Source organism: Vespa crabro, chromosome 24 (assembly GCF_910589235.1).
Source record: "Vespa crabro chromosome 24, iyVesCrab1.2, whole genome shotgun sequence".
Classification (NCBI taxonomy): domain Eukaryota; kingdom Metazoa; phylum Arthropoda; class Insecta; order Hymenoptera; family Vespidae; genus Vespa; species Vespa crabro.
The window spans coordinates 1447087-1462086 of NC_060978.1; the positions used below are offsets into that span (position 1 = coordinate 1447087).

The window sequence follows — 15000 nt, forward strand, 5'->3', positions numbered from 1 at the left end:
TTCGAATATGTATTACGTATTGATTTTATTATTTCTTTTTTCTTTTTTTTTTTTTTTTTTTTTTTTTTTTTTTTTTTTTTTTCATTTTCAACGATCCGAAAGTCATCGTAAAATATCTCTTATCTAAATAAATATGATCCTTGATAGGAATTATTGAAACCCCGTTCATATTGACATCGTGCTCGGATTAAAATGATTCTTTCCTTCCCTTTGCTACTATACTCATGGTCAACGAGTCACACGTACATATGTACATATATATTTGTGATACATAGACAGATACGTATATACATGCATAGGTACGTATCTCTATCTAGATAGATATACGTACGCGCGATTTCAAGGACAACAGTCATGACATGATGAAATATACTTTCTTACGTTCTCAAAGAGCTTATAAGAATGCCATGGGAGACGAGACACGATATCTCCTACCGTGTTCTATCTCTTACGATTCGAATATATATATATATATATATATATATGTTTCATCATTTAATGGGATGAGAAGAATCCTCATTCGAGTTCTATATAATTTTTATCCATTCTAGATTTATTTATCTCTCTTTATAGAGAATATATTTTTTCAATGTCCTACACACAAAAATTACCACGTAAATGTATAAAAAAAACGTCATTCGTAAGCGTTGTTTATTATCAATAAAAAAAAAAAAAAAAAAGAAAGAAGAAACAAAAAAATCGATTCGATCGAATGTATTAAAATGAGTGATGAATTTTTCTTTCCTCTTCTTTTTTTTTTTTGACAATAATTACAAATCGATCTATTGTAATAAAATCTAAGATTTTTCCCCCACCTTCCAAATAGAGAAAGAGAGAGAAAGAGAAAGAGAAAGAGAAAGAGAGAGAGAGAGAGAGAGAGAGAGAGAGAGAGAGAGATTGAGAACCACTGCATGGGCATCTCTGTCTAATCCGACCGACTTGTGCGACGGCGCACGCCGAGTTTCACTCCCGTTGGATTCAAGAGCTGTAAGAGGAGTTCTCCTAGCTACCGGTTTTCACAATCGACGAGGCCCCCAAGACTCGCGACCGTATCTCTATCTCTTTCTATCATTCTCAGCTTCCAGCTGTTTCGTTCTCCATCTTTCTCTCTCTTTCTTTCCCTCTCTCTCTCTCTCTCACTCTTTCTCTTAGCAAAGCGTTCGCGGTCGTCCCTCTCTCTAGTCGTTGAACCTTTTCTCGCATCGATCGATCCTCACCGTCGATGTCTCCTCGTTTCCTCCTCCTCCTTCTCCTCCTCTTCTTCCTCCTTCTCTTCTTCTCTTTCTCCTTTATCTTCTTCTTTTTCTTCTTTATCTCTTTCTTCTTTATCTTCTTCTTCTTCTTCTTTTTCTCCCTCTTCTTTCCTTATCGTTTCATTTTTCCTTTTTTTCCCAATATTTTTCTTTTCTTTTTTTATTTTCTCTCTCTCTCTCCCTCTGATCCTTTTTCTCTCGCTTTCGCCATACGTTATTATATATATATATATATATATATATATATATATATATATATATATAGAGAGAGAGAGAGAGAGAGAGAGAGAGAGAGCCGAGTTGCTTTTACCCGTAGATTCTTGTTGAAAAACGATCGAAAGATAAGACAAACTTACGACGCGAGTTTACGCACCGCAGCTAAAACCACTATCGACCTTTTCTTTTCTCTCTCTCTCTCTCTCTCTCTCACATCTTTTTCTCTCTATCTCTCTCTCTCTCTTTCTCTCTCTTTCTTACTTACTTACCTTCTTATCAAGTGCTCGACTATACGCTCTCTCATTTTCGAACGATGAAAGCGCTCAAAGTGAAATAGATTCGTTCTATTCCTATCGGGAGAAAGGGAAAACACATACGCACATTATATATATTATATATATATTTATATATATATATATATATATATATATAATGTAATGTATGTACGTATCGAAGATACATCTGGTATGAAAGTAACGGATTTGAAAGTGCATCAAGCTTTTCTCGCTAGTTCCTGACCGACCACGCGCAATCGATCGATAGATCGATAGATCGATAGATCGATCGATCGATTGATCTTCCTTATCGAAACACCTTGCGAAAGTCACGAGACTTGAATTTAAGATCGGTCGAGTGACGGCCGAAGCAAATTCTATTAGAATGAATCCAATAAAGACGTGCTGCTACGTTCGGTACTTCTCTTACACGCACATACGCGGGGCTTTCCATCAACGATACTACATACATATATACTTACATATATATATATATATATATATATATATACATATGTACGTACTTACGTACATGCATATATACGTTCGTTCGATCACGTCGTGTACATGAGAGTTTTCGCTTGGCGACACATCCCTCGCACGAGTTTCCAACGAGTAAATCGATTTCAATCTTAACATCACCCTATACGCTTTCGAAGCCATTCGCATGAAACCGTGAATTATATTTAACCTTTCGATTTTACGTGAATACCTTTTTTTTTCTTTTTTCTTTTTTTTTTTTTTTCTTTTTTTTTTCTTTTTTTTAATTATATTAACGAAAGCATACAAATTCTTTTCTTTTTTTTTTTTTTTATATATATATACATGGATACGTATAAATACAGGATGACTGTAAAGTTCCTAAGCGATATTAAAAATTAATTATCCCTTCTCGAGACTTTTCAAGGTTGCAATTTTACGATCTAAGAAATAATAATAATAAAAAAGAAAAAAGAAGAAAACTATATATATGTAAAATTTATACCGTAAGATTTCAGAGATACGTAATTGAATTTAGAAACATCACTCTTCTCGGATAATCTTTCGATCATTTTATCAAAAATGAACTTATCGATTCACTCTCTATATAATCTGTATTTATATATGTGGTCCCATGTAAGATGTTAAGTTTTCTATGAATTATGTATTTATAGTCGTAAGATACGGTGGCGGATTTATGTAAGTGGAGAGGCGGTTTTGCCTTAAGGCCCCGTAAGACAGGTGATGCCCCGTATATATATATATATATATATATATATTATGAAGCGATATATATATAAATTTATATCTATTATACAATAAATATGATTTAATATCCGACGACGATGACGACAACTACGACTACTGGTAGATACATAAATTTTATTTCTATATTCGAATTTGAACGGTTCATATTTCTTCGCACGATCATATTTGCATGAGACAATTGACGAGAGAAAGTATACGTGACTACGTCATGCGTAATTGATTTATCACAATGGAACATTTGAAAATTATTCACGTGTATATATATATATATATATATATATATATATATATATATATACATTTATTAAACGAAAACTTTTAAATGCTTTAAGAATTTTTTTTAATAATTTCATAGAATCAAATACGTTTTCTTTTTGAAGAATGGAATGATGGAAGAACTTTTGAAAGAATGGATAAAAATTTGGTTTGGTCTCGTTGAAAAGGGACAAAAGATGGAAATAGAGATAGATATAGAGAGATAGAGATAGAGATAGAAAAAAATGGCGATTCTACGAGGAAGTAATTTTATTCGATCGGACTCACCCATCTTTCTCTCTCTCTCTCTCTCTCTCTCTCTCTCTCTCTCTCTCTCTCTCTCTCTCTCTCTCTCTCTAATACATAGGCCTGAGCGAGCTCTCTCTCGTAGAACAACGTCCGGCTCTCCGCTTATCCTTTCACGGTTGCCTACCGTTATACACTCTTGTGTTATTACAGTAATCATAGTACAGCCGCGGTACGTACACCAAGAGCGTGGCCCATATTTCAGCGATGTGTAATCAATGATTCTTATTATTCCACTGCGTGAGCGCGCAGCATCTTTTTCTCTCTCTCTCTCTCTCTCTCTCTTCCTATAAAAAAAAAATATATATATATATATATATATATGTATATTTCTTCTATCGTAATTTCCGTTCTTGGGTTCGATTTATCTCCTATCATTCTTCCTTCTCCTATTATTCTTCTTTTATCTTCCTCCTCCTCCTCTTCGTCTTCGTCTTCGTCTTCGTCTTCGTCTTCGTCTTCGTCTTCGTCTTCGTCTTCGTCTTCGTCTTCGTCTTCGTCTTCGTCTTCGTCTTCTTCATCATCGTCGTCATCATTTTATTTCTGATTTTTTCGATCAAATCGACAAAGATGAAACAGAGGCAAATGATGTCTACAATAATGGTTAATGTCTTTCCCTTTTCCTCTCCTTCCCTCTCTTCATCATCTTAACTCACTCTCTCACCTCATCTCACCTCACCTCACCACGCAACATCGCTCGCTACCCTGCCTCCTCCTCCCTCCACTTCCCGCTACTTCGTGAATCTCTTGTTTCATTGAGAACAAAAAAAAAGGAAAGAAAAGAAAAAGAAAAAGGAAAGAAAGAAGGAATAAAAGAACAACGATTATACTTAATTATTGTTAAAAAAAAGGTTAGTGTTAATTACGTTCGTCTCTAGAGCTATCGTCATTATCATCGTTATCATCGTCATTATCGCCGGGTTCGACGTTATCAACAAAAAGGGAAAGAAAAAGAAAAAAGAAAAACAAAAAAAGAACGAAGAAGAAAAGAAAAAATAGAAGTTCATCGAAACTAATTGTAAGAAAGGTTACGTTCTTTTTACCTTTCTTCTTTCTTTTTTCTCTTTTTTTTTTCTTTTTTTTTTTTTTTTCTTTTTTTTTTCTTTTTTAACAGTTTTGTTTCCGTGTTTGAAGTACGGTAACAGTCTCTCTTTCTCTCTCTGTCTATCTATTTATCCATCTATCTATCTCTATCTCCTCTATTTCTAATTGGCGTGACATGAATTTATTATTATTACATTTATCATGTTTTATCTTTGAAACCGGCATTTATGATTCATACGGCTTGTAAAAATATTAACACACAAGATGAAAGATTTGCGCGTATAATTCGTAAAATTTAACATGCTAGTCCCGCTGCCCCCCCCCCTCCCCCGTCGAATATAATAACCCCATTGTCTCGTTAAGTGACACGATCATTGTGAAAAAAAAAAAAAAAAGAAAAGAAGAAAAAAAAAAGAAAATAGGAAACAAAAAAAAAAGAAGAGAGAGAGAGAGAGAGAGAAACGTCTCGCGTCGCAGCATAATCCAACCACGTGTCATAGTATAACGAAACGAGTACTCTCTAATTATTACCTACCTATTGGACGACATTTGGGAATATTCAAATTCCAGATACACACAATGGCAACCTTTTCGATAAAATCGATTGCGCTTGCGCTTTTACCGTAGCGATCGCGTCTAAACGATATTATGGCGAGTCCATGATAAAGTCCGTCGCTTCGTTTGTAAATAAAGAAAAATAAATGAAACGAAGATAATCATAGAAGAAAAGGACGCGACGGGAGGTGGTTGTGAGAGGAGGGTGGGAGGGAGGGAGGGAGGGAAGGGGAGGACGAAGAGGATACATACCTGTGATGAGAGGATGATCAAGGAAGAAAGGAAGGATTCTCTTTTAGATTTCTTGGATTAGTTCATTTACTTTTCTCTCCAAGAGAGAAAGAGATAGAGATAGATAGAGAGAGAGAGAGAGAGAGAGAGAGAGAGAGAGAGAGATGAAAAAAAGAAGAAATAAAAAAAAAAAAAAGAAAAAAAAATCCGAGGGTTCTCTTGATAATGCGGTAGTAGGAGAACGAGAAAGGAAGAGATGAGGCGAGACGAAAGCGGCTCTATTTCTCGAGCAAGAAAAACCTGACCTATCGTACGCGGCCGTGGCTCTCCCTCCCTCCTATCTAAACACCGATCCGACGCCGCCCAGGAGTCCTTTCACTGCCACTGGAGCAGCAACGCACAAGCACAACCAACGTCAGGAGCTATAGCAAGCGACTAACGATGTCTTTTCGGAGCAACGACCGCAGTCTTGTCGTTGCTGATGTTATTTTCCTGGATGCTATTGCTATTCCTATTGCTGTTGCTATTGCTGTTAATACTACTTCAGTTTTTTTAATGACTATTTGTCATTGTTATAACTCCATCCATATACTTATTCTCCATTTGGTGCTCTATTTTTACTACTATATTGTTATCGTTGTTACATTACTATTACAATTTTTATTTACTATTTGTCATTGCTATAACTCTGCCTTGTACTATTCTATTATATTTTTGTTGCTCTGCTATTTCTATTATTGCTATTGCTGTTGTTGCTACTACTGTTACTGCTACTGCTTAATGTTAATGTTGATGCTTAATTGCTGTTACGCGCTCTTACGAATCTCGTTAATGCTCTCTCTCTTTCTCTCTTTCTCCTTCTTCGTTCAACGTCATTGAAATAGCTCGAACGTGTTCGTAATAATAAAAATCTTGTTTTTCTTTTCTTCTTTCTTTTTTCTTTTTTTTCTTTTTTGTAGTTAAAGAAGAAAAAAAAAATGAGAGATATATAGAGATAGACAGAGGTGGGACTAACGGTAAAAATCGATGGATCTTCGAACGATACCGAAGTAATATCATTGTCGTTATTGCCGAATAAAGTGTGTATATATATATATATATATCCTTAAAATAAATCTCGCATTATTAATTTTCATTATAAAAAAAAAGAAATATATATATATATATATATATGTACATTGAAATTGGATAATTATGTAGAATTTTTTTCTCCGATCATTTTCGATACGAAATCATAGCGATCATTGGGAGTATATAGCATTATACTTTATTTATTGTACCGTTACTTGGACTCAATATATAGATATCTTAACTATCAGAGAGAGAGAGAGAGAGAGAGAGAGAGAGAGAGAGGGAGGGAGGGAGGGAGAACGAGAACGAGAGAGTGTCATTGAGTATAATAATAGCAGTAATAATAATGATAATAAGAAGCAAAATAATAATATTAATAATGAGCGATGATAAAAATGTTGATGATGATAATGATAATGCTCATAATGATGATGATGAAGATGACGATGACGATGCATAAAAATGTTATTATTGTTAGAGAAACATGACCATAATAATTTTAACTAGGAAATAAACAACGTAACGTAAACGGGGGTCATTGTATATCTCGTTTCATCTAGTTTCGTTTCTCTGGTCTATTGACGTGGATTGATACACGTGACTCATTGTCATGGAAAAAGAAGTAGAACACCGACCTGGGTCAATCCAACGGAGTCTCCCTTTCGTTCGCGTCCTTTCCTTATCTCTCTCAACGCCGAACGGCCGTTCTCCTTTATTTTCCCCTTGAGAGTCCTGCGACGGTCGACTATACTACTACTATTACTACAACTGTGTCTCTCTCTCTCTCTCTCTCTCCCCCTTTTTCTTTCTTTCTTATTCTCTTTCTCTCTCTCTCTCTTTCTTTGCTTTCCCACCCATAGAGTCCATCGATTCTCCGAACGACGTGCTACATTTACCAGCCCTTTTTCTCGTAATGCGATTTTTACGTCGACGGGTCGGAGGAAGACAAAAAATAAAAAAAAGAGGAAGGGGGAGGGGGTGGCAGAAAAAAAAAAATAAGAAACGACGAGTTTTACTTTCTTCCCGTCGTCTCTTTCGCTTCTTCCTTTACTCGCCTCTTTCGAATTTTCCTTCTCGATCTTTTTTTTTTTCTTAGCTCTCTTTTTTTCTTTTAATTTTTCTGTTTCTTTTTTTTTTTTTTTTTCCCAACAAAAAGAAAACAAAAAAGAAGAAGAAGAAGAGGATACCGTTACACGTGTCTTCTCTGCTTCATTATAGCCTTCCTTCTCTTTTCGTTTTTAAAAAAAAAAGTTTCGATGACAACGAGTAGAGTTTCGTCGTCGTCGTCATCATCATCATCATCATCATCATCATGTCCTTCGACCTTTAATTCTCTCCTTTTCGGGAAAGATAATGACTTCTGACATCCTTCTTGATTATATTGTTTTTCGTAAGAACGAAACGTGATGGTCTCTTTATTCGATGATGTCCTTTTCTTATTTATTTGTGTATCTCTCTCTCTCTCTCTCTCTCTCTCTCTCTCTCTCTCTGCGTGCTTGGAGAATGATGATCGAGGATGATTTAATGGAATACATTATGGGATTATTTCGCTTACGTTTGAAAGATTCTGAAAGAGATCGTGTTTAAAGCTCTCAAGCGATAAAAAACAATTTTATAATGTATATAAGTGTATATATTATTGACCATTATCGTACAATAAGTATATATACATACAATACATAACGTTATATGGATACATTAGATGAGATATATATATATTCTATTAATTATTAACCCTTACTTCTTTTGCTTAACGAAGGCTTCATCAAGAGTCGCGTCTCTCCTTTGGATAATCGTGTAGCTCTTCGTTCCCGTCGAGTTCTATCGTTACGTTTCGCACGAAGTAATTTACACTAGCCGAAGAGTATACATTCGAGTTTGTGAGACTCTCTCTCTCTCTCTCCTCTCTCTCTCCTCTCTCTCTCTTTGTCAGTCTATCCGTTTGTCTCTTTCTCAGATACACATATACGTACATACATACATACATACATATATATATATATATATATATATATATATATATATATATATATATAGAGGTACACGCATTCAAACAGACTCAGACTCTCGTGCAAGCAAACTCGCGCTCATTCTCTCGTCTGCTTTCGGCCGTAATTCCATAGTTGCTCGGATAATAGTTACGTAACTGTTAATGCAGTTGCAGCTCGCTCGCACGGTGTAACTAAGCTAATCGTCAAATATTTACCAAGCCGTATAATACGGCCTAGTGGTCTCTCTCTCTCTCTCTTTCTCTCTCTCTCTCTCTCTCTCTCTCTCTATTTATCTCTCTATCTCTCTCTTTCTTTTTCTCTCGATTCGCCTTTCTCTCCTGCTATCTCGTACCTACCTACTTACTTCGTCTTTAACAGAACCGCTCATGTAACGAGTATAACAAACGAACGGAGAAGAAGAGCCCAGGGCCAGCAAGTTTCTCTCAAGGAAAATCTATGCGTAGTAGTAATAGTAATAGTAATAGTAATAGTAATAGTAATAATAGTAGTAGTAGTAGTAGCAGTAGTAGTAGTAGTAATAGGTAGATCGTCGGCTAACCCAAACCGTTCTCTTCGTCGTCAATTTGACGTTATTGTTCTCCTCATAATCGTCACTGTCACTCTTATTCTATTATTCGCATAAACGTTTACGCTTATTTTTCATCCATCGTCAAACAATTATTAATACACCACTCGTCCTTATTATACATACGATCGGCTTTATATTCGTCGTATCATCGTGAAAAACTTTCTGTATTAACCCACGATTAATAATAATAATAATAATAATAATAATAATAATAATACGATTAAATGACAATCGGACGAAATAATACCAAGTGTATTATTAATACACTATAAAGAGAAATCTCTCTTCTCTCGTTATAACCATACTATAGTTTCGTTTTATTTTCTTTTTTTTCTCTTTCCTTTTTTCTTCCTTTCTCTCTCTCTCATTTTTTTTTTTTTTTTTTTCTTTGTCATTTTCGTTAACAGCGCTCTTAATAAAAGTCCATACAATGTACAAGGATTATTCGAAATTCCTTTGTTAAAGAGAACATCGAGCTCGAACTCGAAATGGATTAAGAGAGAAAGATATACTGGGACTGATGGGATTGGGACGATGGCGGAGGAGGAGATGAGAGTTGATCGTTCGTCGTTTTAACCTCCTCCTCTTCCTCCTCCACCTCCTCCTCCTCTTTTTCCTCCTCTTCCAGCACCATCACCATCACCATCACCATCACCATCACTATCATCCTCCTTTCTCGGTTGGTTTTGAATAAATTACTTTCGGCCTTATCTTCCTGGCCGGAAACAACGTGATTACGGAATATGCTACTCAATCCGAACGGTTGCTCATTACCTCTCCGCCGTTTTCCCAAGAGCTTTCTCTTAACTTCTCTTTTCCACGTTTACTCCTCCTCTTCATCTTTTCTCTTCTACATCTTCTTCTTCTTCTTCTTGCCTCTCTATGTTCGTTTCACCTAGCTCACTCTTTCTCTTGCTCCTTCTCCTCCTCCTCCTCCCCCCTCCTCTCGATCCCCTTCCCGTCCTATCCCACCTCATTCCGCCCTCCTCCATATCTCTCTTTACCACTAGTTTATTAATGACCTTCCATCTTGGCCCGTTAGTAACGTCAAGATTGAATGTCTTGTACGCTAATGATCTCGTTGTCTATTAACAATGTTCACAGAGAAAAAGAGAGAGAGAGAGAGAGAGAGAGAGAGAGAGAGAGAGAGAGAGAGAGAGAGAGAGAATGTTCTCTTGCATACCCAGTGGTACAAGAATGAATATACAAGCTGAAAAGCCACCGCCCACCATTACTTCCTTCGTTACTCCTCAAGTCTCTTTGTTGGCTCGCCTACCTTATCGATGAATAAGGAAGAGAACGTAATTCGAGGGAAGAAATAATTAATAATCTACCGTTGTTGAAATGTTTCAAATCGTCCGGTGGTGATTTTAATTGCTCGGAATGTAATGGGGAAGGGAAGGGGTGGTTGAGAGTAGGGGGGGAGGCGGGGCAGGTCTTCTTCTTCAATAATAATAAGAAGAAAAGTGGATGTCCTTTGTATATTCCTTTTCTCATTGTTTGATCTTTTTCTCATTGTTGCATCTTCATCTAAGAATATCTATTCATTTATGTACATATACACGTAAATACATAATAAAAATTGTCAATGAATATATATATATATATATGTACTTAGATTAATAGTATCATAGTAGTAGTTACGCGAATGAATTTCACGTGTCTCTCTGCATAGTGATTGAAGTGTATTTTTTTTTTTGGTGAGAGGGAGAGAGTGCGGAGGGCGGGAGGGGGGTAATCATTTTCATTCATTCATTTTACTTTCTCTCTCTCTTCTTTTTTTTTTTTTTTTTTTTTTCTTACTGTTTCCATTTTTATTTTAATAATTTTTCTTTTATCTTTAATATATTTTTGTTCCTTTTTTTTGTTGTTGTTGTTGTTGTAATCTCTTTCCTTATCATCGCCTTTTATCTTTCAGGAAAACGACCAGCTAAACCCACTCGCTCATCTATCGGACTATCATATATACAGAATTCCGAACGCAAGGAGGTGTTTCAACGCGCCCTTCGAGTGGGGCGCCTGTCTGAGGCCAAGAAGCAACGCTGAGGCCGAAGACACGGAGGGTGGGGAGCACGGGCTCAAGGTCATCGCCTTCCACAGTGAAAAGGCACGGGCTTGTTGGCTTACAGCCATGAGGCTCGCAAAGGTAACGTAAATCTTTTCTATTTTTCTATGTTTTTTTTGCCCCCTTGCAAAATCCATCCCTTATCTTATCCTACCCTATTCTTCCTCCTCCACCACCCGCCCCTCCTCCCTCACTCAACCATCGATCTTCTATTACCGCATCGTATCCTTTTTTTTTCATATTCTATGATTTTCCATGTGCCAAGTTTGAATATCAATCTTTTACAAAGACTATTCACGAATCTATTCTCGTTCGTTAATCGTTCGATTCCGATTGAAAAATATAAAAGGATTGGTGAGGTGGGGGGAGGATGGAGAACAAAGAAATATTAGTAGGAAAAAAATATTAAAAGGAAAAAAAAAAAAAAGGAAGAATGACGAAGAAGAAGATGAAAAAGAAGAAGAGGAAGAAGAAGTAAATGGAATCGGTCCGAGTATGTATATAGTTAGGTAGGTCCCCCATAAAGGGGACCTCTTCAGCGGTCTATTCTTCTTTCGCGAAGTGGAGGCTCAGACCGTGCTCTCGAGGGCAACGACGAGTCTCTAGTGGTAAGTCCGTTTCTGGTAACATCAAGAATGATACCAGCAACAGCAACAATACTACCACCAGCATCAGTATCAGTACTAGTATCATAACTTAGCATCAGTAACAACACTGGTACTCATCGTTGTCATCGTCGTCGTATACTTTCTCATTTGTAAGGTTCAAAAAGCCCCGCCCACTCTACCACCAACCCCCACCCTATCCTGGACTAACCCTCAACAGCGAGATGTGTGTCTTCTCTTAAATAACACCCTCAGGGTTCTCTGTTATACATACGTAGAGTCTAGCCTGAAATCTGACGTACCCTCGCTTTACATAGCTCTCCTCTATCTTTTTTTCCTCCCTCTTTTTTATTTCTTTTTTTCCTTTCACTTTTTTCTTCTTCTTCTTCTTCTTCTTCTTCTTCTTCTTCTTCTTCTTCTTCTTCATTCTCTTTGGTCCCCTTTTCATTCGTCTCTCGTTCTTTCTCTCTTAAGGATTATCTCTCTCTTCTCATCGGTTACACATTCGTCTCGCTGCCACACGTTCAACACCGAGTTTTTTGTTAAGGGAAAAGATAGACAGAGAGAGAGAGAGAGAGAGAGAGGTAGGTAGAGTCATCCACCGGGTGTACTTTTCTACAGAAGGTGTAGCACTCGTACGACATTTTTTTTAGAGAGGAACTCGAATACTTCGCGTCTCTTTCATCCCCGAGCCAAAAAAAAAAAGAGAGAAGAAGAAGAAGAAGAAGAAGAAGAAGAAGAAGAAGAAGAAGAAGAAGGGTTAGGTAGTGGGATAGTACTGAAGGAAAGGGTGAGTGGTCGTCTTGAAGGCGTCTCTCTTTTGCAAGAGATAGAAAGAGACACCGTTTCGGTTCTTCGCTTGGACGAAACTTAACCTCCTCCCCCTCCTCCTCCACCTCCTCCTACTCTTCTTCTTCTTATCGTGGCACACTTGCTTTCGTTCCTTCCGACTTTTTTCTCTCTCTTTCCCTTTCTTTATCTATATCTATCTATCTATCTATCTATCTATCTTTCTCTCTCTTTCATCTCGTCGACTTCGATCTACGTGGTGCTAGTAACTTCTTCAGATCGTCGAGTGCTTTTTCTCTCCTCCTTCTCGACATTAACGTCATAGAAACCTCTTCCTCCTCCTCCTCCTCCCTCCTCCTCCTCCTCCCTTCCCGCATCCCCCGATCGAGGAAATTCTACTTCGATCAGTGACGGATTAACCATTTGCGAGAACCCTCTCTATGAATTTAAAGTGGATAACGATCTTTTTCGAGGACGTTTAATAATTCTTCTTCTTCTTCTTCTTCTTCTTCTTTTTTTTCTTCTTCTTTTTTTTCTTCTTTTTATCCTAAAGCATCTATCTCATCACATCGGAGGTTAACGATCTTATTAGTTATATGAAAAAGCTATTATAAAGATTCAAAGAACGGAGTAAACTTTCCTACGAGAATTATATTTTTAGAATCGTTCTTAATTAATATGTGAAAATAATACGTGAACAAATAATATGTCTCCTTTTGTATTTCTATTCTTTTCTTTCTTTCTTTTTTTTTTTTTCTCTCTCTTCTCTTTGATTTCTTCTCAAGGAAGGAAAGAAATTCTCCTGTCAGTCTATTTGTTGTTTCTTCCATTTCCTTCGTTTTCTTTTTTCTTCCTGCTTTTTTTTTTTTTTTTTTTTTTTTTTTCGTTAAATCCATCATAAACCATTCGTATTGTACGAAGAGGAAAAGAATCATCCCTTTACAATTTTGTCGGAAGTATTAATAAATTCAATGACCTTTCTGAACGATTATTATTAGAACGGATACGGCGGCGGGGGATGGGGGTGGTGGTGGTCTCTTTAATTTGTTAATTGAAATTTTTCTTTGTTCAAAAATTAATGTCATTTGAAATAGAAAATAAAATAGTAGATTTCGATCTTATCGATCTAAAGAAAAAAAAAAAAGAAAAAAAATAATAATAATAATAAAAAAGAAGAAAAAAGCAAGAAAGAAAGAAAGAAAGAAAGAAAGAAAGAAAGAAAGAAAAAGAAAAAAGAAAAACAATCACCCACTCATACCATTCATCGTCATTCAGTTTAATCAAATATCACCTTAGTTAATTATTTTAAGAATATAATGTTTCTAATTTGATCGATAATTCTATTGATTTTAATTGTTCTATTTAATCGTAAATTATATCTTATCAGTTTCGTTCGAAAGTATCTTCCTTCTCTCGATCTCTTTATTCTATATAACCTATATATACACGTGTGTGTGTGTGTGTGTGTGTATGTGAAAGAAAAGAAAAAAAAAGATCGATCGAATGGGATGAATCGAAGTTTTTCAAGAAGGGAGAGAGAGAGAGAGAGAGAGAGAGGCGCGATATATTCCGGTCGTCGTCCTTCGAGGAGCTTTACAAATTGCTTGTTAACCATTCCGGCTTCGAGCGTTCCTTCTTATATAAATGGATAATTCGATTACGTAATTATACGATCGTACCGTAGATACTCACCGTGGGGGTCACCTTGTCTCACACGCCTTCGCTCGCGTCGTTCTTCGATAAAGATTACTTGATACCAGAACGGTGCCGGTGGTTCTCTCTCCTCTTCTCGTTGCAAATAAACTTCTACTCTGAAACATTAACTCCGGTTGACACACTCACGATGATGATTCTCTTTTTAAGTTTTGAATCGTGCCTTCGTGACTCGCAGAAACGATTATTTGAACGATGTTGATTTCACGGTCAATTCTCGGATACGATCTTTTTATCCTTTTCTTTCGTTCTCTTTTTTTTTTTTTTTTCTTTTTTTTTTCTTTTTTCTCCCTCTCTCCGTCCCTACACTATGATGTGCGCGCGTGTGTGTTGCGTGTATGTGTCACTCTACAAATTCGATTCTCTAAAAGATATCAAATTGAATAATGATCGAATGAAGGATTAAGATAAAGATCATTATTATATTATTGGTTAGTTTTTTAATTTGCGAATGATTTTAATGAATTATTAGAAAAGGATAGATTTTGGATCGCAATGAAAATAATGTCGATCGAGACTTAATATTATTAAAAATTAAATACTTTCAAGATAATAAAATAAAATTTGTATTATTATAACGTCATTAATAACGACGTCGTAGGACGTCGTAATTTTTATTAGTGGTTGTGCGTCATGTGCGCGGACGCCGGGCTCGCGCACGAAAGGGAGGATGATAGGGCAGTCTTCCGGGTCGATACGGTGTGGGTCATATCCATGGTCGATCCACGCCTATGGCCGCGTAACGTCGAAGACTACCTACCTACCTACCTACCTAACTTCCTACCTACCTACCT

The 15000-nt window shown here is 36.5% G+C and overlaps 1 protein-coding gene across 10 annotated transcripts in view; it reads left to right on the forward strand.

Moving 5' to 3' along the window:
* LOC124432253 (growth factor receptor-bound protein 14-like) overlaps window positions 1–15000 on the forward strand; it is a 414015-nt gene that overhangs the window by 345723 nt on the left and 53292 nt on the right. For all 10 annotated transcript variants that reach the window (XM_046981009.1, XM_046981011.1, XM_046981008.1 and 7 more), the window contains one exon: window positions 10953–11180. In XM_046981009.1, coding sequence (XP_046836965.1) covers window positions 10953–11180 — 228 coding nt within the window. The remainder of the gene's footprint in view (window positions 1–10952; window positions 11181–15000) is intronic.